This window comes from Chlorocebus sabaeus, chromosome 17 (genome assembly GCF_047675955.1).
Source record: "Chlorocebus sabaeus isolate Y175 chromosome 17, mChlSab1.0.hap1, whole genome shotgun sequence".
Classification (NCBI taxonomy): Eukaryota; Metazoa; Chordata; class Mammalia; order Primates; family Cercopithecidae; genus Chlorocebus; species Chlorocebus sabaeus.
In genome coordinates, this window is record NC_132920.1 from 63,594,770 (window position 1) to 63,620,544 (window position 25,775).

A 25,775-nucleotide genomic window follows, 5' to 3' on the forward strand; every position below is an offset into this window, starting at 1 on the left:
GGACTAAATGGTCCAATTAGAAGACACACACTGGCACATTGGATAAAGAGTCAAGACCCATCAGTTTGTTGTATTCGGGAGACCCATCTCAGGTGCAGAGACACACATAGGCTCCAAAATAAAGGGATGGAGGAAGATCTACCAAGCAAATGGAGAACAAAAAAAGCAGGGGTTGTAATCCTAGTCTCTGATAAAACAGACTTTAAACCATCAAAGATCAAAAGAGACAAAGAAGGCCATTACATAATGGTAAGGGGATCATTTCAACAGGGAGAGCTAACTATCCTAAATATATATGCACCCAATACAGGAGCACCAAGATTCATAAAGCAAGTCCTTAGAGACATACCAAGAGACTTAGACTCCCATACAATAATAATGGGAGACTTCAACACCCCACCGTCAACATTAGACAGATCAACGAGACAGAAAGTTAACAAGGAAATCCAGGAATTGAACTCAACTCTGCACTGAGTGGACCTCATAGACATCTACAGAACTCTCCACCCCAAATCAACAGAATATACATTCTTCTCAGCACTACATCACACTTATTCCAAAATTGACCACATAGTTGGAAGTAAAGCAGTCCTCAGTAAATGTAAAAGAACAGAAATTATAACAAACTGTCTCTCAGACCACAGTGCAATGAAATTAGAACTCAGGACTAAGAAAATCAAAACCACTCAACTACATGGAAACTGAACAACCTGCTCCTGAGTGACTACTGGGTGCATAATAAAATGAAGGCAGAAATAAAGATGTTCTTTGAAACCAACGAGAACAAAGATACAACATACCAGAATCTCTGGGACACATTTAAAGCAGTGTGTAGAGGGAAATTTATAGTGCTAAATGCCCACAAAAGAAAGCTCAAAAGATCTAAAATTGACACCCTAACATCCCAATTAAAAGAACTAGACAAGCAAGAGCAAACACATTCAAAAGCTAGCAGAAGGCAAGAAATAACTAAGATCAGAGCAGAACTGAAGGAGATAGAGACACAAAAAACCCTCCAAAAAGTCAATGAATCCAGGAGTTGGTTTTTTGAAAAGATCTACAAAATTGATAGACCGCTAGCAAGACTAATAAAGAAGAAAAAGAGAAGAATCAAATAGATGCAATAAAAAATGATAAAGGGGATATCACCACTGACCCCACAGAAATACAAACTACCATCAGAGAATACTATAAACACCTCTACAGAAATAAACTAGAAAACCTAGATGAAATGGATAATTTCCCAGACACTTACACTCTCCCAAGACTAAACCAGGAAGAAGCTGAATCCCTGAATAGACCAATAGCAGGCTCTGAAATTGAGGCAATAATTAATAACCTACCAACCAAAAAAAGTACAGGACCAGACAGATTCACAGCCAAATTCTACCAGAGGTACAAGGAGGAGTTGGTACCATTCCTAATGAAACTATTCCAATCAATAGAAAAAGAGAGAATCCTCCCTAACTCATTTTATGAGGCCAACATCATCCTGATACCAAAGCCTGGCAGAGACACACACAAAAAAAGAGAATTTTAGGCCAATATCCCTGATGAACATCAATGCAAAAATCCTCAATAAAATACTGGCAAACCAAATCCAGCAGCACATCAAAAAGCTTATCCACCATGATCAAGTGGGCTTCATCCCTGGGATGCAAGGCTGGTTCAACATACGCAAATCAATAAATGTAATCCAGCATATAAACAGAACCAAAGACAAAAACCACATGATTATCTCAATAGATGCAGAAAAGGCCTTTGACAAAGTTCAACAGCCCTTCATGCTAAAAACTCTCAATAAACTCGGTATTGATGGAACATATCTCAAAATAGTAAGAGCTATTTATGACAAACCCACAGTCAATATCATACTGAATGGGCAAAACCTGGAAGCATTCCCTTTGAAAACTGGCACAAGACAAGATGCCCTGTCTCACCACTCCTATTCAACATAGTGTTGGAAGTTCTGGCTAGGGCAATCAGGCAAGAGAAAGAAATCAAGGGTATTCAGTTAGGAAAAGAAGAAGTCAAATTGTCCCTGCTTGCAGATGACATGATTGTATATTTAGAAAACTCCATCATCTCAGCCCAAAATCTCCTTAAGCTGATAAACAACTTCAGCAAAGTCTCAGGATACAAAATTAATGTGCAAAAATCACAAGCCTTCTTATACACCTGTAACAGACAAACAGAGAGCCAAATCATGAATGAACTTTTGCTTCACAATTTTGCATTCACAATTGCTTCGAAGAGAATAAAATACCTAGGAATACAACCTAGAAGGGATGTGAAGGACCTCTTCAAGGAGAACTACAGACCACTGCTCAGTGAAATAAAAGAGGACGCAAAAAATGGAAGAACATACCATGCTCATGGATAGGAAGAATCAATATCGTGAAAATGACCATACTGCCCAAGGTAATTTATAGACTCAATGCCATCCCCATCAAGCTACCAATGACTTTCTTCACAGAATTGAAAAAAACTGATTCAAAGTTCATATGGAACCAAAAACGACCCCGCATTGCCAAGACAATCCTAATTCAAAAGAACAAAGCTGGAGGCATCACGCTACCTGACTTCAAACTGAACTACAAGGCTACAGTAACCAAAACAGCATGGTACTGGTACCAAAACAGAGATATAGACCAATGTAACAGAACAGAGCCCTCAGAAATAATACCACACATCTACAGCCATCTGAATTTTGACAAACCTGACAAAAACAAGAAATGGGGAAATGATTCCCTATTTAATAAATGGTGCTGGGAAAATTGGCTAGCCATAAGCAGAAAGCTGAAACTGGATCCTTTCCTTACTCCTTATATGAAAATTAATTCAAGATGGATTAGAGACTTAAATATTAGACCTAATACCATGAAAACCCTAGGAGAAAACCTAGGTAATACCATTCAGGACATAGGCATGGGTAAGGATTTCATGTCTAAAACACCAAAAGCAACGGCAACAAAAGCCAAAATTGACAAATGGGATCTCATTAAACTAAAGAGCTTCTGCACAGCAAGAGAAACTACCATCAGAGCGAACAGACCACCTACAGAATGGGAGAAAATTTTTGCAATCTACTCATCTGACAAAGGGCTAATATCCAGAACCTACACAGAACTCAAACAAATTTACAAGAAAAAAACAACCCCATCAAAAAGTGGGCAAAGTATATAAACAGACATTTCTCAAAAGAAGACATTCATACAGCCTACAGACACATTAAAAAATGCTCGTCATCACTGGCCATCAGAGAAATGCAAATCAAAACCACAATGGGATACCATCTCACACCAGTTACAATGGCGATCATTAAAAAGTCAGGAAACAACAGGTGTTGGAGAGGATGTGGAGAAATAGGAACACTTTTACACTGTTGGTGGGATTGTAAACTAGTTCAACCATTGTGGAAAACAGTATGGCGATTCCTCAAGGATCTAGAACTAGAAATACCATATGACCCAGCCATCCCATTACTGGGTATATACCCTGCTATAAAGACACATGCACACGTATGTTTATTGAGGCACTATTCACAATAGCAAAGACTTGGAATCAACCCAAATGTCCATCAGTGACAGACTGGATTAAGAAAATGTGGCACATATATACCATGGAATACTATGCAGCCATAAAAAAGGATGAGTTCGTGTCCTTTGTAGGGACATGGATGCATCTGGAAACCATCATTCTCAGTAAACTATCGCCAGAACAGAAAACCAAACACCGCATGTTCTCACTCATAGGTGGGAATTGAACAATGAGATCACTTGGACATGGGAAGGGGAACATCACACACCAGGGCCTATTATGGGGAGGGGGGAGGGGGGAGGGGGGGAGGGATGGCATTGGGAGTTGTAACTGATGTAAATGACGAGTTGATGGGTGCTGACAAGTTGATGGGTGCAGCACACCAACATGGCACATGGGTACATATGTAACAAATCTGCACATTGTGCACATGTACCCTAGAACTTAAAGTATAATAAAATAAAAAAAAATAATTAAGACCTTGGGAAAGGAATGCATGAGTTCTATAAATGGCCGCTCTGGGAGTGTCTGTCTTATGTGGTTGAGATAAGGACTGAAATACGCCCTGGTCTTCTGCAGTACCCTCAGGCTTATTAGGGTGGGAAAGAAACCCCACCCTGGTAAATTTGAGGTCAGATGGGTTCTCTGCTCTTGAACCCTGTTTTCTGTTGTTGAAGATATTTATCAAGACAATATATGCACAGCTGAACATAGACCCTTATCAGGAGTTTTTGACTTTGCCCCTTGCCTTTTGGTCTTGCTTTGCCCTTTGCCTTGTGATCTTTATTGGCCTCAGGAGCATGTGATATTTGTGACCTACTCCCTGTCCATACACCTCCTACCCTTTTGAAATCCTTAATAAAAACTTGCTGCTTTTGTGGCTTAGTTGGGCTTCACGGAACTACTAATATGTGATGTCACCCCTAGCAGCCCAGCTGTAAAATTCCTCTCTTCGTACTCTTTCTCTTTATTTCTCAGACCAGCTGACACTTAGGGAAAATAGAAAGAACCTATGTTGAGTTGGGGGTGGGTTCCCCTGATAAGGGAGGATTCCGGAAGGACACTATTTTATACTGCTTTGGATCTCTTCATATTGCCTGAGTGGGTTCTCCACAAATATTATTTAAAATTAAAAAATTTGCTATTACTCGATTGAGAATGAGTTTCTTTGTTTGTTTGCTTTATATTTAGATACAGGGTCTCATTCTGTCATCCAAGCTGGAGTGCAGTGGTATAATCACAACTCACTGTGACCTTGAATTGTGACCCCAAGCAATCCTCCTGCTTCAGCCTTCTAAGTAGCTAGGACTACAGGCAGGCACCACCACACCTGGCTAATTATTCTATTTTTTTTTTTTGTATAGATGAGGGTTTTGCTATGTTGCCCAGGCTGGTCTAGAACTCCTAGCCTCAAGCAGTCCTCCTCCCTCGGCCTCCCGAAGTGCCTAGGATCACAGGCATAAGCTACTGCACCTGACTATTGTTGTTGTTGTTTTAAACATTTTATTTGGTCATTCTGGAAACTTAATGTCTACTACATTTATCATAATAATTTGAAAATCTTTACATCTTTTATATAGAAAACATTATCTTCTTAAAATAGGAGGTTTAAAATATTTAAACTTAAGAATCTATTAAAACTAATCCATATTATTAAAATGAAAATGATAAAAATATCTGTGTGAACATGGCCTGCATTTTACCCAAGTGTAATCTGACATTTTTTTTCTTTCTCTGTAGGAGGCAACTAATACTGATGGAGTTCTAGTTATATGCTAGGCACTGTGGAGGCCTCCTTATTTTATTGATTCCTTATCATACTCTTTTTGAAGGTTTGCTAGATTAGTCTTTGACAATTCTAACTCTCAGACTATAGGGCTTTCTTTACCATTTGCCTTGTGATATTCCTTGGCTGCTGTAAGAACATGACACTAGAAGGCTTGCTTTCCTATTTTTCTTAATGTAAAGTTTATAGATTTTATCAAGTGGAGGAAATGAAATAATGACCTATTTTCGGATCTTTGTATCTTCTCCTATGGTCATGATAATTTCGACTTGCTTGTCACCAGTAATATTTTGATTAAAAACTAAGGGAGCCTCCTCTTATTGCCCCATATTAGAAGGTAAAGTTTGTGGCTGGATCTCATCATTGTCAATCATCTCAGTTTAAAAGAAGGTGGGCAGACCTGCCTAAGGGGAAGTAGCAACCAAATCCTATTTGTAGAAATTGTTTGTAAACACTGTTTTTGTCTGCCTTCCTAGAATGGGGGCAGGGTATTTATGACTCAATACATAAGACATTTTGAGGGAGGAAACTTCAGTTATCAGGAGCTGAAAGTTCAATGTATGTAATTTTTGTGCTTATTAATGCTATCTTGAATGGAAATGAAAAAAGAACTTTATTGAAAAAATAACCTTATAGATATGTCTCTTAAAGTTCTTAACTTTTCACTCACTGCTTTGTAAAAACTAATAATAATTTCAGACTTGACAAAAGTAGAATGAAATCTCCCCAGACTTTGGCCAAAACTTCCCCACGAATAGAGATTCTTAAATATCTCCTTTTCACACATGAGAAACCTGATGTTCAGGGGAGTTAAGTTACTTGCCCAATGTCTAAGGTTAGAAATAGAAGTGTGTCTGTTTCTTTCTACTAAGGCTTAGTTGCCACATCTATTCATTTAAATGCTCAAAAAGCCTGATGTTTATATAAACTTCAGAATTATTATGTATACTTCACTTTCTCTCCCAGTTTCACTTATAATTTAGCAGGTTGTATTGAAGAGCATAGAAGACTAAACAAGTAAAATGTGTGTTCCTAGGAATCATAGCTAGTGCCTACTTATCTTTTACTTTTTATGACTATTATAAGTTCATAGAGATAGAGAATCTAATACACATGAGAATCTAATACACATTACATCTCTATTAATGATCACGATGGGATTGAAAGTAGTGAAATAAAGACTAAAGCTTATTTTTTTTCTATGAAGAAAGCATGTGCATTGCTTGCTGTGTTCCACATGGCCACCTTCACCTGAAAAATGAGTATTTGAAAACAGGAAAACCCAGTAATAATTCCTGAAACTGCCATCTACTGTGTGTTGGACCAATTTCTCTATTATTAGGGAAACCAAGGACTTGGCTGGAAACCATCCCATGTGTTGGAAGGGCTTGAAGAATTGAACTTCTCCATTAGCAAGAATCAGTTTCAGTGGAAATCAGGGACTGGTTGGACCACAAAGAATTGTTGGCATGACAAAAATGTTTAAGTACTTTGAACATTTGTCTGTTTCATGCAAAATGTCCGCATGTGTGGGTTTCTTTACCTTATGGAATGAGAAATGAGTGAAAAGAAAATTATACTATGAATGGAAAAAATGTGAAAACAAAAAAGGAAACATTTTCATTATTTGCTGGGTTAAAAGTCAAAAACTTACACATTATGGAATCTGACTTGGCTATATGTCATTGATGCACAATAGCTAGAATTTAGTAATATTAAAACTAGTCATGAAGAAAGCAATTTACCAATATTATGAGGAAAAAGTAAATTGAGAGGCAATTTTATGATTTAGGAGAGGTTACATGTATAGTTGTAAATCATAAGTTATAACAGGAAGGACGGCTATAACATAAAAGAAGTCAGCAAATAAGCAAGACTTGAGTATATGAGGAGAATAACTGGACATATTGTCTATCTTGCAAAATGTGTGAACCAGAATTCTTGGTATAATATTTTAATGAGTACTCTGGATTCTAAAGTATTCTAATCAAATTGTTATTTTATAGAATATCAAAGTATATCTTTGGTTAATTTTGTGTTAGAATTCTATGTGGATGTCATCCATTTTCTGGCACCTTTAATCAAATCTTCTAGACTTTCTTTCTGTAAAAGTAATTTCATTACTCTGACTATTCCAATACATATGTATGTACATATGTATGTATGTATGTATCTATCTATCTTCTATCTATACATCCATTCATGTATCTTCATCTGCCATCTGTGTATATAATCCATTTATATACATCCACATATCCACAAAAATTTTGGGTTAATGTATCTTTCAAACTTTCACTGTCTGAGCCTTTAAGCATCAAAACTGTGGCTTGCCCTATTGTTAAATTCACTAGCCCTTATGTTACTTGTCATATTATTTCTTTCCATTTCTAAAAGCTATTCCTTTGGGAGTTATAAAGGTACTCACCGTGGTTAATTTTTGAGTACTTTGCCTTTCACTAAGGAACTATCCTATGAAAACCGTCACAATTAGTTTTTATTATTGCTATTAAGTTTAAATATTTAACCGACTTTTTTTTTTTTTTTTTGCTTTGCACTATATGATGGGTGCTAGACACTCAACAAACATGGTCACTGCCCTCAGTTCTATGAAAGACAATCAGGAAACGCTTCCCTAAATTAGCAAGGTGAAGTGTTAGCACCTGTTATGGAGGGGCAGATGAAAGCATTTTAGGCAAAGGGAAACAACACAAAATCTCTACTCCACGAAAGAGTGTGGCATATTCTAGGAATTAAGAAACACAGTTTCTTAAAGATCAAGATTGATCCCTAGTGTCATTATGAGAGACTGATTTATGTAAGCCAGATACAAAACTTCATCTCATTATTTCATAGTTACACTCTTAAGACATGATTAAACATTTTTTTCTGTAAACTACTATTATTCTAACCCTCAAATGTCTTCCATTTATTAACAATTTTAACTTTTGGAGAGTTAAACACAAGTAGAATATCAAGGAATATAGGAATAACATGTTTACATTAATATATTTGATAAAGTGATCTAGAAGTATTAATTTTTTTCTTATCACACATATGAATATGATGTTACAATAAAACATCCAAATAATGCAAAGGTGGATATAGTACAATTGGTGATTGACTCCTGTACTCTTTTTATCCCAGCCTCTGTTTCTAAAATAGGGAAGAGAGAGCTAAAGTTTCATCTTCTGGGTGGTGGGTGAGGCAGGATAGAGAAATAGTAGATAGTCCAGTCTCAGAAAGCTAGGATATGGCAGGCAGGTCTTTATGTCCCTTTATTTTCCTGGCTTAATCTCTCCAGCTTCACTAACTGGGAGTTTCCTGGATTCCCTAATGCTGTTCTGGAAGTCCCAGCCAGGGATTAAAGAGAAGATAGATCAGATCTAGAAGTACTGTTATAGCCCAGCTTGTGAGCGCCCAGAGATTGCTGAGCTCTTTTAGAGGCACTACCATAAATTGTCCCAGTAGTTAGGACATTGTTGCTTCTGACTGTTACTACTGGACTTGGGACCATTTCTCCTCTCTAATTTCCCTCTGAAGCTGATGGTCTTGTGATATTGCTGAGAGTTTTGAGTGAGATGGAAAGTACAGATAGGAGAGGCTCACAGAGATGAAGTCTTGATCTGGAACTGAGTTATGAACTTAAGCTCACTTGACTTAACTGCATTTAGCACAAAACATCTAGAACATCTACACAAATAGGGAGTTTAGAGTTAATAAAGCAATACTAAAAGCCATATTTTTTGTACTACTGATAGTACTAGTCTATCTGTGAAGTATAATGTCACAGATAGTACTAGTCTATCTGTGAAGTATAATGTCAAACATACTCGAAAAAGAGGAGAGTAGATTCTAATTTTATTATATGTACTTTTTTACTTTTCAAAAAGAAAACTGACTTTGAAATTCCTAATTTTAGTTATATTTGTGAACAGCAAAATGACTTGAAATTCTGCCTTACCTTGTTCACAGTAGATTCCAGTGGTTCCTAGAGGACAGAAACAGGTGTATCCATGAGGTAATGAAATGCAGGTTGCTCCTCTGCTACAGTGGTGTGGAGGGTCATGTTCAGGATCACAGATGGAAACTGTCTCTGTGCAGAATGCTCCTTTCCACCTAGTGGTACAGTTGCAGCTGTGGGTTGAGAGAAAGTCACATGGTTTGAGCACTTGTGTAGAGATGGATACATACTATGTATTGCCTTGATGCTAACTTGTCAATTTTAACTGAAGTTCCAAGAGATCAAAATGAATTGTGATTCAAACTCTAAGACCTAAATTGTCAAAGGAGAGAGTTAATAACTGGTTACAGGATTACTGGACTCCATATCAAAGACTTTAAAAGATTCAGAGTGTAAAAGTAGAAAGATAATTTTTTGAGAATCGTTTCTTTGGACAAAATTGCATTGTAAGTCTCTCTCCCAACTCCCACACCACCACCAAGAGAAAAAGCTGTGCATGGTATTGCTGTCTCCTAACTTCAAGCCTAGTGGAAAGAGATTTAGCAGGACCACTTGGAGAGCTTGGTATGTGTTCCCTGGCATTGGCAAACTCACAGGCTCAGCTCCTGGGGTTGCAGAAAGAGCTGCAAACATGCTGAAGACAAGTCAAATGTGAGTGAATCCCAGGAAAGGGATGTTCATAGTCAGGAACAACAGCTTGAGGATATATAAAAATGAATCTTGACCAAGAGGTGTCCTTCTGGCTAAGATACCTGGGCAGTAAGAGGTTTCTGGCTAGAGCAGAAGCTGAGGGGTAATGGGGAATACTCAGCTGAAAGAGAGACCTTGTCTGGATTTAGAGAGTGATATTGGGAGGAGCCCAGAAGAAAACTTTCCGATAGACCCATCAAAGGCAGAGTTGTCAGATAAAACGCAGAGCATCTAGTTAAATTTAAACATGAGTTAAACAATGAATAACTTTTCTTAGTAGAAGTATGTCCTGATATGGTTTGGCTGTGTCTCCACCCAAATCTCATCTTGAATTGTAGTTCCTGTAATCCCCATGTGTTATGGGAGGGACCAGGTGGAGAAAATTGGATCATGGGGGAGGTTTCCCCTATCCTGTTCTCATGATAATGAGTTAGCACTCATGAGATCTGATGGTTTTATAAGGGGCTTCCTTCTTCACTGGGCGCTCATTCTTCTCCTTCCTGCCACCACATGAAGAAGGACATGTTTGCTTCCCCTTCCACCATGATGTAAGTTTTCTGAGGCCTCCCCAGCCATGCTGAACTGTGAGTCAATTAAACCTCTTTCCTTTATAAATCACCCATTTTCAAGTATGTCTTTATTAGCAGCATGAGAACGGACTAATACATGTCCCATACAATATTTGAACTTTAAATAAATAATATTTGAGATTTTATTGTTATATATCTTGATATATAGATACATATATATACATATCTATACATGCACACATATATATATAGTTGATAAATTGTTGTTTGTCTGAAATTCAAATTTATCTGGGCACCGTGTGTTTATTTTCCCCTCCCTGCCTCCCTCCCTACCTGCCTTTTTCCCTTTCTTCCTTCCCTTTCTCTCCTCACCATACCCCTTCCTTTCTTCTTCTTCTGAAAACACTACACTAAAGAGTACATGAGAGAAAGGGTTAATTTAAAATTCCTGTTACAGTCAGACAGCCATAAACCACCGTGCCAGTCTAAAGAGAACATTAGTCTAGAACTGGGTATGAGATATAGGGGTCAGAAACTGTTAAACTGGAAAAGGACAGCAATTGATCACACCTTCCCAGACCTTTTAGTTATGTCATATACTTTTATATGCTTGTTGCATCTAAATTAATAGTTGTGCAAAAAAAGTTCGGAACATTGTATAGGGTTCTCCAAAATAGAGACAAACAAAATACAGAATTAATCTGCTACAAAATTACATTTTTTGAAGATTATTTTTGAAGATCAAAAAGAGTATAGAATGTATAAAGACTTCTTATACAAAAAAGAGAATGAGTAATTTCGCAAAAGAAATAAAACTATAGTAAAAATTCTTATTAAATAATTTTTAAACACGATGCTCTGTCATTATTTTTAAAAGTGACGATGGCGCCATCTAGTGGTTCATTTTTATCTACTTGAAAAAAGCTTAAAAACAATTATTCTCACTGCCTTATAGATAGAACTCACAATGGTAAAATATTTATTTTATTTAATTCACTTACACTTTATTGTATATATTTAAGGTATATAACATAGTGTTATGGGAATAAAATACTTGCTTGGATATTAAAGTAGATAAATCACATTAAGCATAATATAATATAGATGCTAAAATCTTATTTGAAAAAAATAACAAATCAGAGCATCATATAGTTTGTCTCAGAATTTTTAGGTCTGAAACAATTAGCTATATGTTTAATATATAATTAGTGATTATATAATTCTAATGAGAATGATTTTGTGCAAGGTCAAATTTTTCTTTTTGTTCCTTGGTTTCTATAGCACCCTGTGAAATACAGATAATAAAAAATTTCAAGCCTTCATTAGTTATTCTCTACTTTGGGTGATATTTTTCTGACCCTTGATGTTAATTCATTAATATTTCTTCCCTTAACCACATATACTACTCTGCCCTGAGGAAAAGTAGATTCTGTAGAAGTGTGTGTGTGAGGTGAGGTGTCTATACGGTGGGCAATGTAAAAACAAAACAAAGACAGGTTGGTATCTATTTAAAGAATATTTATTATTTTTTACAGGCTAGCTGTCTGTGCTTATCTTAGGATTGAGGATAGTACTGTGCTTGGTACTGAGATTCTACAACACAGGAGGGTCCATTTTTGACCTCATGGACTTCTGTATTTTGGAGAAATCAGATTAGTAAGGAGACAATTTTAATAAGATGGGACGAGTTCTAAAATGGTTATTATGGTATCCTGTGGGTGGATATCTAAGTAATTTTAGTGGATTACTTAGGGAAGGCTAAGGGAAGGCTTAGGAAAGGCCGCCAAAGTGAAATTTGCCCGTATAAATGCATGCACTGAGAGGAGGTGTCAAAGGACTTTGAACAACAGGCTGAGACAATTCAACTTTTTAAAAAAAAAAACTATTAATTTTTGTGGGTACAGAGTAGGTGTACATATTTATGGGGTACATGACATGTTTTGGTATAGGCATGCAATGTGTGACAATCACATCATGGAAAATAGGGTATCCATCCCCTCAAGCATTTGTCCTTTGTGTTACAAACAATACAATTATACTCTCTTAGTTATTTTAAAATGTACAATTAAATTATTATTGACTATAGTCACCCTGTTGTGCTATCCAATACTAGTTCTTGCTCATTCATTCTCACTACTTTTTTGTACCCGCTAACCATCCCTACCTCCCTGTTACCTACCACCCTTCTCAGCCTCTAGTGACCATCCTTCTACTCTCTATCTCCATGAGTTCAACTGTTTTGATTTTTAGAGCCCACAAATAAGTGAGAATACGTGATGTTTGCCTTTCTGTGCCTGGCTTCAGTTCAACTTTTAAGTGACAGGTGTATAGAAAATGACACGAATGATGAGGCACACTTTAAGAATATTGATCTGTTATGTGTAGGATGATTGCATAGTTTAAGAATAAGCTCTCTGGTGACGTAATTTTAATCTTAGTGAGATCGTAGCATATTTTTGCTACTAGAAAAGGGGCCGGCAACCTTTTTCTTGTAAAGGGCAAGGCAGTTTACAGTTTTGCTTTGTGGGTCATATAGACACTGTAGCAATAACTAAACTCTGCCATTGTTGAAAGCAGCCACAGAAAACACACAAATGGGTGTGGCTGTATCCCAATAAATTTTAGTTACACAAATAGGTGGTAGGCCAGATTTGGCCCATATGCCATAGTTTTCTGACCCCAGCACTCTAGACCATTAATTCCAGAGCTAGGGTCTGTTTTGTTTTTTATTATTGTCTCAAGGCCCAAAACAGTTCTTGGTTTATTGTAAGTTTTAATTGACTATTCAAGGAATAAACACATAAATGAATAAATATAATAGGTCATGGCTGGGATAAGAAAGCAGATGGAGGCAAAAGTCCTGAATAGGAAAATTGCTGTGGGGATGCAGAGGTTGAAGTGTAGATGTGAGAGGCATTTTCAAGGCTTTGGTAAGTGTGTTGGTATGAAAGAAGAAAAATTATAGTAATGACAAACATTATTTGATGCTTACCATGTGTCAAGCACTCTTCTAACCTTTTTAGTTTCTCTGTTACCTTATTAGAAGGGTACTATCATCATCCTCATTTTGAAGAGGAGGAATCTGAGGAACAGAAAGGTTAAGTCTGCTAATAAGTGAGGAAGTCCACGCTTTAGTTACCATTTTATGTCTCTCAATCCTGTGGAAGTGTTGGGACCATGAAAGAGCATGGTGTTGTTAGTGAAATAGGGACAACTGGATAGCAATATAGTAAAAGGAAAACATAAAGAATCTACTTTTATAGGCTTTATTCCTGGGATGCAAGACTGGTTCAACATACACAAATTGAGAAATGTGATTCATCACATAAATAGAATTAAAAGCAAAAACCATATCATGTTCTCAACAGATGCAGAAAAGACTTTGATAAAATTTAACTTTCTTTTGTGTTAAAAACCCTCAACAAACTAGACATTGAAGGACCATACTTCAAAATAATAAGAGCAGTCTATGACAAATCCATAGCCAAACATCATCCTGAACAGGCGAAAGATCAAACCATTCCCCTTGAGAACTGCAACAAGACAAGGGTGCCCACTCTCGCCACTGCTATTCAACACAGTAATGGAAGTGCTAGCCACAGCAATCATGCAAGAGAAAGAAAGAAAAGATATCCAAATAGAAAGAGAGGAATTCAAGTCATCTCTCCTTGCAGATGATATTATTCTATACTGAGAAAATCCCATGGACTCTGCCAAAAGGCTCCTAGAACTTATAAATAACTTCAGTAAAATTTCAGAATACAAAATCGCTGTACAAAAATCAGTAGCATGCCTATACACCAATTACGTCCAAGCTGAGAACAAAAGCAAGAACGAAATCCCATTTACAATAGCCACAAAAAGAATGAAGTACCTAGGAACACGGAACCAAGGAGGTGAAAGATCTTTATAATGATAATTACCAAACACTGATGAAGGAAATCAGAGATAACACAAACAAATGAAAAAAGATTTCATGCTCATAAAAAGGAAGAATCAATATTGTTAAAATGGATATACTGACCAAAGCAATTTACAGATTCAACATTATTCCTATAAACTACCAACATAATTTTTCACAGAATTAAAAAAATTATTCTAAAATTCACATGGAAACAAAAAAGAGGCTAAATAACTGAAACAATCCTAAGCAAAAAGCACAAGGCCAGAGGCATCACTCTACCTAACTTCAAACTATACTACAAGCCTACAGTAATCAAAATAGCATGGCACTGGTACAGAAACAGACACACAGACCAGTGGACAGAACAGAGAATGTAGAAATAAAGTCATACACCTAAAAGCACCTGATCTTCAACAAAGTCAATGATAAGCAATGGGGAAAGGGCTTCCTATTCAATAAATGGTGCTGGAATAACTGGCTAGCCATATGCGGAAGATTGAAACCAGACCCCTTCCCTTCACTATATATGTTATGAAAATTAACTCAAGATGGACTAAAGACTTAAATGTAAGACCTAAACCTATAAAAACCCTAGAAGAAAACCTAGGAAATACCATTCTAGACATCAGGCTTGGTAAAGAATTTACGACTAAGTCCCCAGAAGCAATTTCCATAAAAACAAAAATTGACAAGTGGGACCTAATTAAACCAAAGAGCTTCTGTACAGCAAAATAAACTATCAATAGAGTAAACAGACAACCTACCGAATGGGAGAAAATATTCACACACTACACAACAACAAAGGTCTAATGTCTAGAATATATAAGGAACTTAAACAATTCAACAAGCAGAAAACAGATAACCCCATTAAAAAAATGGGCAAATGACATGAACAGACACTTCTCAAAAGAAGACATACATGAAACCAACAAATAGATTAAGTAATGCTCAACATCACTAATCGTTAGAGAAATGCAAACCAAAACCACAATGAGATGCCAACTCACACCAATCAGAATGGCTATTATAAAAAAGTAAAAAAGAAAATGACAGCCATTGGTGAGGTTGCAATGAAAAGGGCACACTTAAACATTGCTAGTGGGAATGTAAATTACTTCAGCCACTGTGAAAAGCAGTGTGGATATTTCTTAAAAAACTTAAAACAGAACTACCATTCAACCCAGCAATCCCATTACTGGCTATACACCCAAAGGAATATAAATCATTCTATGAAAAAGACATATGCATCTGTATATTAACCGCAGCACTATTCACAATAGCAATGACATGGAATCAACCTATATGCCCATCAATAGGGTACTGGATAAAGAGAATGTGGTACATATTCATCATGGAATACTACACAGCCATTGAAAAAATGAAATCATGTCCTTTGTAGAAACATGAATGCAGCTGGAGGCCATTATCTTATGCAAACTAATATAGGAACAGAAAAGTAAATACTGCATATTCTCATTTATAAGTAGGAGCTAAACAATGAGTACATATGGACACAAACAAATGGGAACGATAGGCACTGGGGACTACTTGATGTAGGAAGGTGGGAAGCAATGTGGGGTGAAAAACTACCTATTGGGTACTATGCTCACTATCTGGGTGATGGAATTATTTGTACACCAAACCTCAGCAACACACACTTATGTAACAAACCTGCACATGTACATCCTGAACCTAAAATAAAAGTTGAAAAACAAAGCCACTTTTAGCTAGACTGCATTGGAGGTAAGAGCAGGTGATAAAATAGCTTTTTTTTTTTTTTTTTTTCTATAAGCATCTAGGGATGTGGCTTGTAAATTTGATGATAGTTCAGGACATAAGGCAGATTTAATTAAATAGACTAGCAGGCAAAGAGCTGGGAAACATGCACCCGGCATACAATAGCTAAGACTACTTAAATTATACTGAGGAATCATTGACACTATACAGAGCACTGTTTTCTTATTTCAAGACCATTCAAAAAATGTTACATATCCTTAATTGTCAGTACAAGGAAAAATTTGTGGGTTCTTCTGTCTCCCAACATAAACAGATGATAGCAGAGAATAAAATATTAAACACTTTGGAAATGTAACAGCTCATCATGATAGTGAATCTAGAGATGAATATTAGAGTGTGTTCTTACTAATATAGTTAATTATTTTACTTCTGTGCATTTAGAATGAAACTGATTTGAATTCCTAAATTGCAGATATATTGTTTAGTTCTGACTGTCAATTTTATAGCTTAGAACCTCTATGGGTTAATTTTTCCTCATTACTATAGAAATTCAACATGAAGAATTTAATTTTCTTGTAATTAGGCAAGTCTAAGACTGTGAGAGTTTAGTATGAACATGGATATAAAAAATTAACTGAAAATGAGATAATAGAAAATTTAATATTTTTTGTTAAATATCATTCACTTACTAAATATTACCAAAGAGAGAATATAGAGCAGCATTGTACATCGTTACCAAGGTGAGTACAAAATAGAAAACATGGACTTGTTCCCTACCCTGAGGACTTGCTACTTTATTTAGAATAATGTATTTGTATGAAATATATAATATATAAAATATAATATTCAAAGTTTCTTAGGGCTTTACCTTAGTGCCAGGCACCATTTTAAGTACTTTAGATGTAGTAATTTGTTTAATCACCATATAAAACCTACAAAGTAATACTATTATTCACCCTCAGATTGCAGATGAGAAGCTAATACAGAAAAATATAACCTCTGCTTAGCCTACTTTTTCAGGTTACCTATCAAATATGGATTTTGATGCTTTGGATAAGAGAGATTCTTCTTTATATGTTGAGGCTGAGATAAGAACAGAAAAAGAAAGTTCTTGGAGAAAATTTACCTTGAGCTGGATCTGTAAAAAAGTTCTGGTTATAGATTTGTGGGTTTTCTATGCATAAGCAAAAGCACAGACACAAAATCTATGTGGTGTGATGATAAAGTCATATGAATAATAGAATAAATGCATGTAATTTAGCAATGGGCGATCACACGACCTAAAGGAATCTAGTTCTGCATATATAACTTATTTCTCTGCTATTTAAATAAAAAGGGAAACATAGCTGAATTATCTTCTCAGGTCATCTCCTGTGTGGATGACTAATTCATATAAAATTGCTTTCCTTTATGGCTTATTTCCATTTGAGTAACAAGTTAGGAGAATAAGGTAAGTGTGATATGATGTATAACATTTTATCTGCCAAAATTTGCTGGATTTTAAATGACATGCTCAAAATTTGAGCCTTTGAAGAATATACAATCAAATGCTAAAACAAATGAACCTCATCGTACACTGGAATGTGATGGCATATTGAAACTCAACATGCTTACTAGGACAGGTTGCTATAATAATCACTCCACCTGCTGACATTCCCCCATGGCCTTTGTTTCTTTGCTGTTGAGATACTCACCTAGGTCCTTGGTGATACCTCACAGAGTTTAAGAAGGATGAGATGAAATGTACTTTATGTACTATTGAAAATACTGGCAGTTGTCTGTAGGCTTTATTTTGTAGTTCTCCAGGTGTAAGGGCTTGAACATTGTAGTATATTAACAGTTGGAATCAGAATTCCTATTAAGGAGAGAACTGTCTTTGGGAAACTACATGAGCTGCTTGGAGTAGACAGTGAAACCTGGTTGCATTGGGATGAACATGAGCCTGGACTACAAAATACGATGATAAATTATTCTGCCTGAGACCAGGAGGGAATTGTGGTTTGTTTTAACCTACAGACTCAGTTGGAAAAAAGCAAAGCAAAGGACAGAAGACAAAAATGGGTGGAATTGCCATGTATTTACTGCAGTGGTGCGGTGACCAAAAGACAAGTTGGAAGTTGTTTAGGTGGCCATGATATAAACTTTTTTCCTTCAACATTGTCACCTCTCTCCACCCCCCTGCACCAATCTAAACAATCTGATCTAAAAGTGGAAATGGCTTTGTTAATTTGATAGAAATTAAAGAAGTTGATTATAGCTTTTAGGCATCTGTGATATGGAATAGTCACTATGGGTGAAAGACTGTTGAGCTAGAGATGACTTGAGAACATAAACCTTCCTTTTGGAATCTTCACAATTTATGTAGATGTCAAGGGTCTGGTAGAAAGTAACTGACATCTGAGCTATAAAAAGACCATGAGAGAAAAGAGTTTACTCTTAAGCCACAGTGTAGGGAGGCTTGATGAAAATCCACAGTGAATTCTTACCTCTGACTCTTATTTTCCAGCTGCTTAAATAATAAAGAAACAAAAAAATGTGAGCTTATTTTAGAATCTACGCTCTCCAAATAAGTTTTTCATATTTTCTGACTATGGAAAGATAATTTTCTGAAAATGTCTCATCTTCGGCCAGTGGGAGTCTCTTTAAGTTGGCTCCTGTTGTCTTTTAATATAACCATAGTTGTCTTTGTTAACATTCTTGCTTTCAGGCATTAAAAAGATATCTAGGCTTATATAATATATTTTCTCTCCTAGAGCTGAGCGTAAAAGTCTCCAAGAAGTCTTGGTTCATTTTAGTGGAAAATGGTATTTGGAGATGACAATTTTGGCATTAGAGGTGTTCATTGATACTGAGTTATTGTTTCTAAATCTTTTTAGCGGATATAGCTGGGAAATTTTTTTTTAAAAAGAAAGATTTTTTTTTTGTTTTTGAGTTGGAGTCTTGCTCTGTCGCCCAGGCTGGAGTGCAATGGTGCAATCTCGGGTCACTGCAGCCTCTTCCTCCCGGGTTCAAGTGATTCTCCCTCTTCAGCCTCCTGAATAGAAAGTTAAGTAATGTGTTCATACATTAATTCCAATTCATATTAAGGATTAGAATGATTTTTACTTCTTTGATTTTATGCCTAGATCTCTTTCATGCTGAAAATTCTAGTTCCTAATGATTAATATTAATTGTTCATTTGGTTTATATATATTTATCTATTATATAAATATAATGCTATTTGTATATTTTTATATATAGTTTTAAAATAACAATATCAATGTTACCACTAACATCAAGACTACAGGATGCAATAGAATATCTTTATGGTTCTTTTTGTTTTAGGCCATAATCCACTGTATAGTAAACATATTGTGTTTTAAGATCAATTGAATTAAATCTTTTCTGCTTGGTTATGCTACCAACTTGAAGTACAGTTGAATTTATTCATTTCCTTATTTTCCTTCAGTATTCAAAGAGTGGTCTTTTTCTTTTTTGATTTACCATGTGAAACATTTTACCTGGTTCCAAATAAAAACTATAAAGCAAATTATAGTTAGAAAGTCTAGCCTTTATCCTTTTACTACTTCTTGTTTTCTCCCTCACCCTATAGATAACCATTTATAAATTGTGTATGTGTAATCTTGCATTTTTTTCTTAGAAAAATATAAGCCTATTTGTATGTGTATCTATCTTTATGTATTTATATCTGTTTATATCTATTATCCCCTTTCCTTACATGTTTCTTTACCCTGACTTTTTTCACTTAATAAGTCCTGAGGATCACTCCATAGCAACATATAAAAGGTCTATATATATATATATATATATATGTATATATATGAAGTCCTCCATTACATAAACATTCCTTAGCTTTTTCAACCAGATACCTAGTGATGAACATTTGAGCAGTTTCCAGTCTTTGTTTTAACAAATAGAGAAATTAGGTTGCTCTAATACATAATAGTGTCTGCTTCTCTATAGCCTCACTACTAGATTAGTCATATTTTTAGCTTTTTGCCAACCTCATAGGTGAGAAAAATTATCTATCTAAAATTGGAATCTCTAGAAGACAGAGTTAAGGGCAATTGCAAGGAATTAAGGAATACTCTTTCAAGGAAGTAACAGTGAGAGAGAAGCAAAGGGAGGAGGAAAAAAGGAGAACTAGTGCAAGGTAATGAGTTACCAAGCTGGCCATAGCTTCACAAGAAACACAGCTGATTGCTTGGTAAGGAGAGAGTGTTTCTTGGAAGGTGGGATAGAGTAGTACAGTTAATTTGTTTGCTATGCAGAGAGAAAAAGAATAACAGGAAGAGGCGGGTTGATAACAGTCATGCATAGCTTGACAACAGATTACAAATTTACATTTTGCTGCATTGGCAATGGAAAACCAGGAAACATTTTGAGCAGGAAAATGATTAAGAGCAAAGAGGATTTTAGGAAGATCTGGATTAAGGTTAGAAGTGTTTAGGGAACAGGTCACCAGTTGGAAAACAATTACATGTCCAGCTGAGGAGTAATAGAAGAATGAAATAAGCATTGTTGGACAAAATATATAAAAGAAGACAGTCTGGGCAAAGGATGCTTAATTTGGGAACTTTGGCAGACCTTAGAGAACCTATTATTGGGTTCTAGGGGTTTGTAAACCTCTAAAATGATAAGCACATTTTTGTGTTCCAAGTATGTTCAGTTTTTAGGGGAAAGGGTTTTTAGCTTTAACCTGATGCTCAAAGGCAGTTCTAAGACAAAAAATAATTAGGAAATCCTGAATCAATGAGATTTTATGATCACTAATAGATTTATGTTGTAAATAAGCCTCATTTATGAACTTAATATTAATCCTTGGTGCATTTTACATTTTTACAACCACATTCTTCTAACTCCTATTGTACTTATTGTCTGAGCCACTCATTTTAACATCTAACTTGTTTTTGTAACTTTGTTTTCCCTACACTGCTTTTCTTTTTTTTTTAGATGGAGTTTCCCTCTTGTCGTCCAGGCGGGAGTACAGTGTTGAGACCTCAGTTCTCTGCACTCTCTGCCTCCCAGGTTCAAGTGATTCTCCTGCCTTAGCCCCCCAAGTAGCTGGGATTATAGGCACCCACCACCATACTGGCTAATTTTTGTATTTTTAGTAGAGATGGGGTTTTGCCATGTTGGCCAGGCTGGTCCCGAACTCCTTACCTCAGGTGATCCAGGCATCTCGGCCTCCCAAAGTGCTGGAATTACAGGTGTGAGCCATGGTGCCAGGGCTACACTGTGTTTTCCTTAAAAGGACACATCTGTATATTGTCCTCAGTCACAGGTTACTGTACAACATAGTGACTATGGTTAGTAGCAACGTCTTGTATTTTGAAAATTGCTGAGAGTAGATTTTAAATATTCCAATCAGAAAAAATTATAAATATGTGAGGTAATACATATGTTAATTAGCTCATTTGAGCCATTCCATGATGTATACATATTTTGAAACATCATGTTCTACATGATAAATATATCCAATTTTTATTTGTCAATTAAGAAAATAAAGGAAAAAAGTACAACTTAAATAAAATAAAACTTGCTTAAAAACACCTATTAAGCTAGACATGGTGGAAGAGATTGGCAAAAATGTAAAATAATATCTTTCTTCTCATTAAACATTTTTGGTTTGGAATCAGCCATTTCATTAAAGCATTTTATTTATGTCAAAAAAAAAAAAAAAAAAAAAAAAGACACCAAGCACATACACACATAGGACTAAGAACTAAACCCATTTTTTTTTTTTTTTTTTTACTTAAAACTTTCGTTTTGATGTAACCTTTTTTCTTTTTTATCCTTGGCTACTAAGAACAGAAATAGTTTTCCATTTATTTGTTGTATCAGAACTCATCCCAGGAGCATAAAGGCCTGAAATGAACTCTGCCTTATGATACTCACATTTGAGAAATTCCATTAGAACACAGATGGATCTGTGTGTGGTGATGAACTCGGAGCAGGAGAGAAGGGTTTTCATCACTTTACCAGGGCCCTGAACATACTGGAAACCTTATCGGGCCCCACCTCACTCCTTGCTTGGAATAAGACTTTCCCTTATGTACCCAAACAATGCCTCCCATTCCAGCTAAGAGGAAGGGAGCTAATGGGAGCATTTTGAGTTGTTTTAAATTTATAACATTAAACTGTTCATTGTTAAGACACTTTGATCAGCTTCGAGGTTTTGCTTTTACAACTGATTCTAAGCACCATAAAATTGGTGCTTCTGTGTTGGTACTTGCCTCTTGAGCATTTAAGAAATATTTCATAAGGTGTGTTAGTTATTTTTCAGGAAAAGATGAAACTTTAGCTTTGAGCTGTCTATAAGGTTACCTAGAAATTCAATTTAATATTACCCTGCTTCAGTTGAAAAATAAAGTTTAGAGCCATATAAAATTAAGAATCTGTAACTAGGACAAGGACAGAAATAAACTTCTTAAACACTTTTGAAAAGTATATTACAAAGCACAATATTTTCTTTCTTTAAAGGAGGTATTCTTATACTGAGATTAGAAAAGGATTGTTTAAAACTATCAAAAGGAATAAAATTCTTTAAACTGCTGCTGCCACTGGATCTGAATGTCTATGAATGGGAGACTTAATATTTTTGAACAGTTTATTGAGGTATAATTTACTTACCATAAAATTCACCTGTTTTAAGTTCGGGGATCTGTAAATTTAATGTTATTAAATGATAGTCACGAGAGCTACTTCTGGCTCTGCAGTAAATCTTTATAGTTAGTAATTATTTTGTAATTAAGTCAATAAGAGGATCCCAAAACTGGTCACAATTTTGATAAGAAAAATTTTTAGAATCCTGTAAGGAAATTTGTCAGATGTATCATTGCCCCTGTACATTATCGCTTAAGTCTATTTGTTATTCAAATTTAGGCCCTCATGTTTGAGATACTGTTTTCCACACGGCAATGTATGAAATTCCCAGGATATGTGTTATGAAGAAAGGTATTTTCAATTTGGAGAAAATACAAAGTGCCAATTGAAGACAATTTCAACGTCATTTAAAAAAATTAAGGTGAACAGGTTACAATCAGTAAATGGCTACTTAACACTTTTGTTACCTCATTAAAATTATTCGCTGCTTTTAAGTTCATTTCTTGCTATTTAGATTCTGGAGAGAATCTTGACCCAGGAAATGGAAGATCTGATTTTGAGTCCTGCTGTACTACTCACAGGGTGCTCATACATCCTCTCGAATTACTCACAGTCTCTGGGGCTTATTTTCCCTGTATAAAATTGGAATTAGGATACTGGCCTTGAGTAATTTAGAGGGTTTTAGTGAGGAGCAATGGAAATAATATATAAAAAATGCTTTGTTACCCACAAAGTCCTGTGCAATTGTAAGGTATTATGTTTAATATCAGAACTCAATAGAATTTCTATATTAATCAAAATAATCTGCAAATGGTTCTAAGTACCTATCTATACTTGGTACTATATATTCCAAGATACATATATATGGTTCTTAGGTTCAAACTGTTAGGCTATTTGGTCCACATGGAATAACGTAGGGTGGGGACGGATTCCCCACCTTCACCTTCAACTTCATATGCTTTCCTACTGCTACTTTCTAGATCCCTGTTTATTATCACGTCAAAAAATAACAAAAATACTTAGTAGTAACACCTGAAGAATGACTACAACTCTTTAGATAAAGTGAAGTAAATGTGTACTCCTAATTAAATTTAGTTGTAGAGCAAATTAGAGTGCATACTTTGTAAAGCAAGCTAAAAGTTTCATTAAAAATTGTAGAGAAGTAATGATAAAATTATAATGGTAAAGCTAATGCCAAAAATTATTGCTCTGTGATGGTGGCATCCCAAGACTTAGATTTTGTCCTCAGTAATTCCATGGGCTGAGTCAAACTATACATTTTTTTTTCCCCAAAAAATTTTACTGTGACTATCAGTTATTTGAGCTTTGCTTTTGATCATTTTCTAGTGAGGAGGTGGAAGGAATTTGTTTAGGGCGAATAAGAGATTCACTCATGTCTTTTAAAACTACAATTTCTTCATGGTAGACTCTGTCCTTCAGGAGAAACTCTGACACTCCACTTTCCCAGCTGCTTTTCAGGGAGCCAGTGTTCCTGGTGAAGTGCATTACGTCTTCTCATGCGTCCTGTAGGGAGCATTTTGACAAATCTCTCTTTAGCTGTCTTATACATGTATGAGACATAAGAAATTTATGAGTAGCTAGAGTGTAAGAAATTGAATGACAGAGTGCTTACTTCCACTTTCTTTAGCATATTCCCAGAACCCCTCATATACTACTTTTGCATAGATGAGATGTTCAGCAAAAGGAGTAATTAATATAAAAACATTCTCCTTTCTTTTTTCCTTCTCACTCAATGGGTTCATGTTGGTTTCATACTAAAGTAGTTCAGAAGTCAAATTGTGTAGCTTTACTATTGCCCTTTATAAAGGGGCTCAAACCTACATATGAAAGCAAATCCCAATGTGTAAGCCTTTGTGTGGTTAACATTTCTGTCTACTCTCTCAATAGTATGGATTTAAGTGATATTTTTCATGGTGCCTGGAATGAGATGTAGTGATTCATTGTCATTGTTTAACAGAACTAAGATGGCATGAATGCTGTGCTGATCCTATTTGTAGTTGCCTTCACCTGTCCTCCCATCATGTAACAAGTCTACATAAGAACATTTTAAATACATGCATCTGTTTGTGTTCCTAGTTTGTACAAGTGGAATGCCAGTTAGAGTGGAGTACCAGTTAGAGCACAAACAACCTGCTACTTTCATTCCTAATAACGTCGTACTTACTAAACACTAGTTCCACTCTCTATGCATGTCCCACCATTGCCACATTTCATTAAACTGCAGGGAGAAGCATGACACTGGCCAACACTGCGTCCAGCATTTGGGTGGCCTTCGGGATTTCCCAGTCCTCTGAAATGGCCATCCTTCTCAGTGCGAACTTGAAGAGTGAAAATACAACCTTGAAGAAATGCAAAAACACTTCATGTTAACAAACAGAAGAAATAGATAAAACAAGAAGAAGGTTATTTTTCATTTTTAAAGTAAAAATTTTTCAAAATAAAGTAATACATGTAAATTTTAAAAGAAATATAAGAATACAGAAATGCACAGAGAAAAATATTTTTTAAAGTCATTCATGATATTACCTCACAGCAGACAACTATTAACATTTTGGGGTGTATGTGTATGTGTGTGTGTGGTATTTTTTCTATGCTTAGTCATATTTTCTTTTAAACAAAAATGCAATCTGTACTAAGCTGTAGAAAATATAATATTATACCAAAAAGTTGAATATCATAAATAACATTAACATTTTTCTTGTAGCATTAACTATTTTTAAGTGATGGCATATTTCCTTATATCAAAATATATTTAATAAACCTATAATTATTATTCCATCAACTCATTTATACTTTTTGCTATTAGAAATAAAGTTGTAATGAATATCTCATATGTATATCTTTGTCCAGTTTAAAATTATTTTCTAGTACATATTTCTAGAAGGAGAATTACTAGGGGAAAAGATATAGATGCTTTGAAGTATGCCTAAGTGTCCGCCCATATATATTTTTCACAACTGGACTCAGGAGACTGGGATTGCCCCTTCTTCACAGGCACTA

The 25,775-nt window shown here is 35.6% G+C and overlaps 1 protein-coding gene across 1 annotated transcript in view; it reads right to left on the bottom strand.

Annotated features, from left to right (window-relative positions):
* Positions 1–8,884: 8,884 nt before the first annotated feature.
* LOC103243954 (protein eyes shut homolog) overlaps positions 8,885–25,775 on the bottom strand; it is a 447,411-nt gene continuing 430,520 nt past the window's right edge. The window contains exons 10-11 of the mRNA XM_037987163.2: positions 24,940–25,114; positions 8,885–9,460 (exon numbers count right to left, since the gene is read on the bottom strand). Coding sequence (XP_037843091.2) covers positions 9,202–9,460; positions 24,940–25,114 — 434 coding nt within the window. The 3' untranslated portion in view covers positions 8,885–9,201. The remainder of the gene's footprint in view (positions 9,461–24,939; positions 25,115–25,775) is intronic.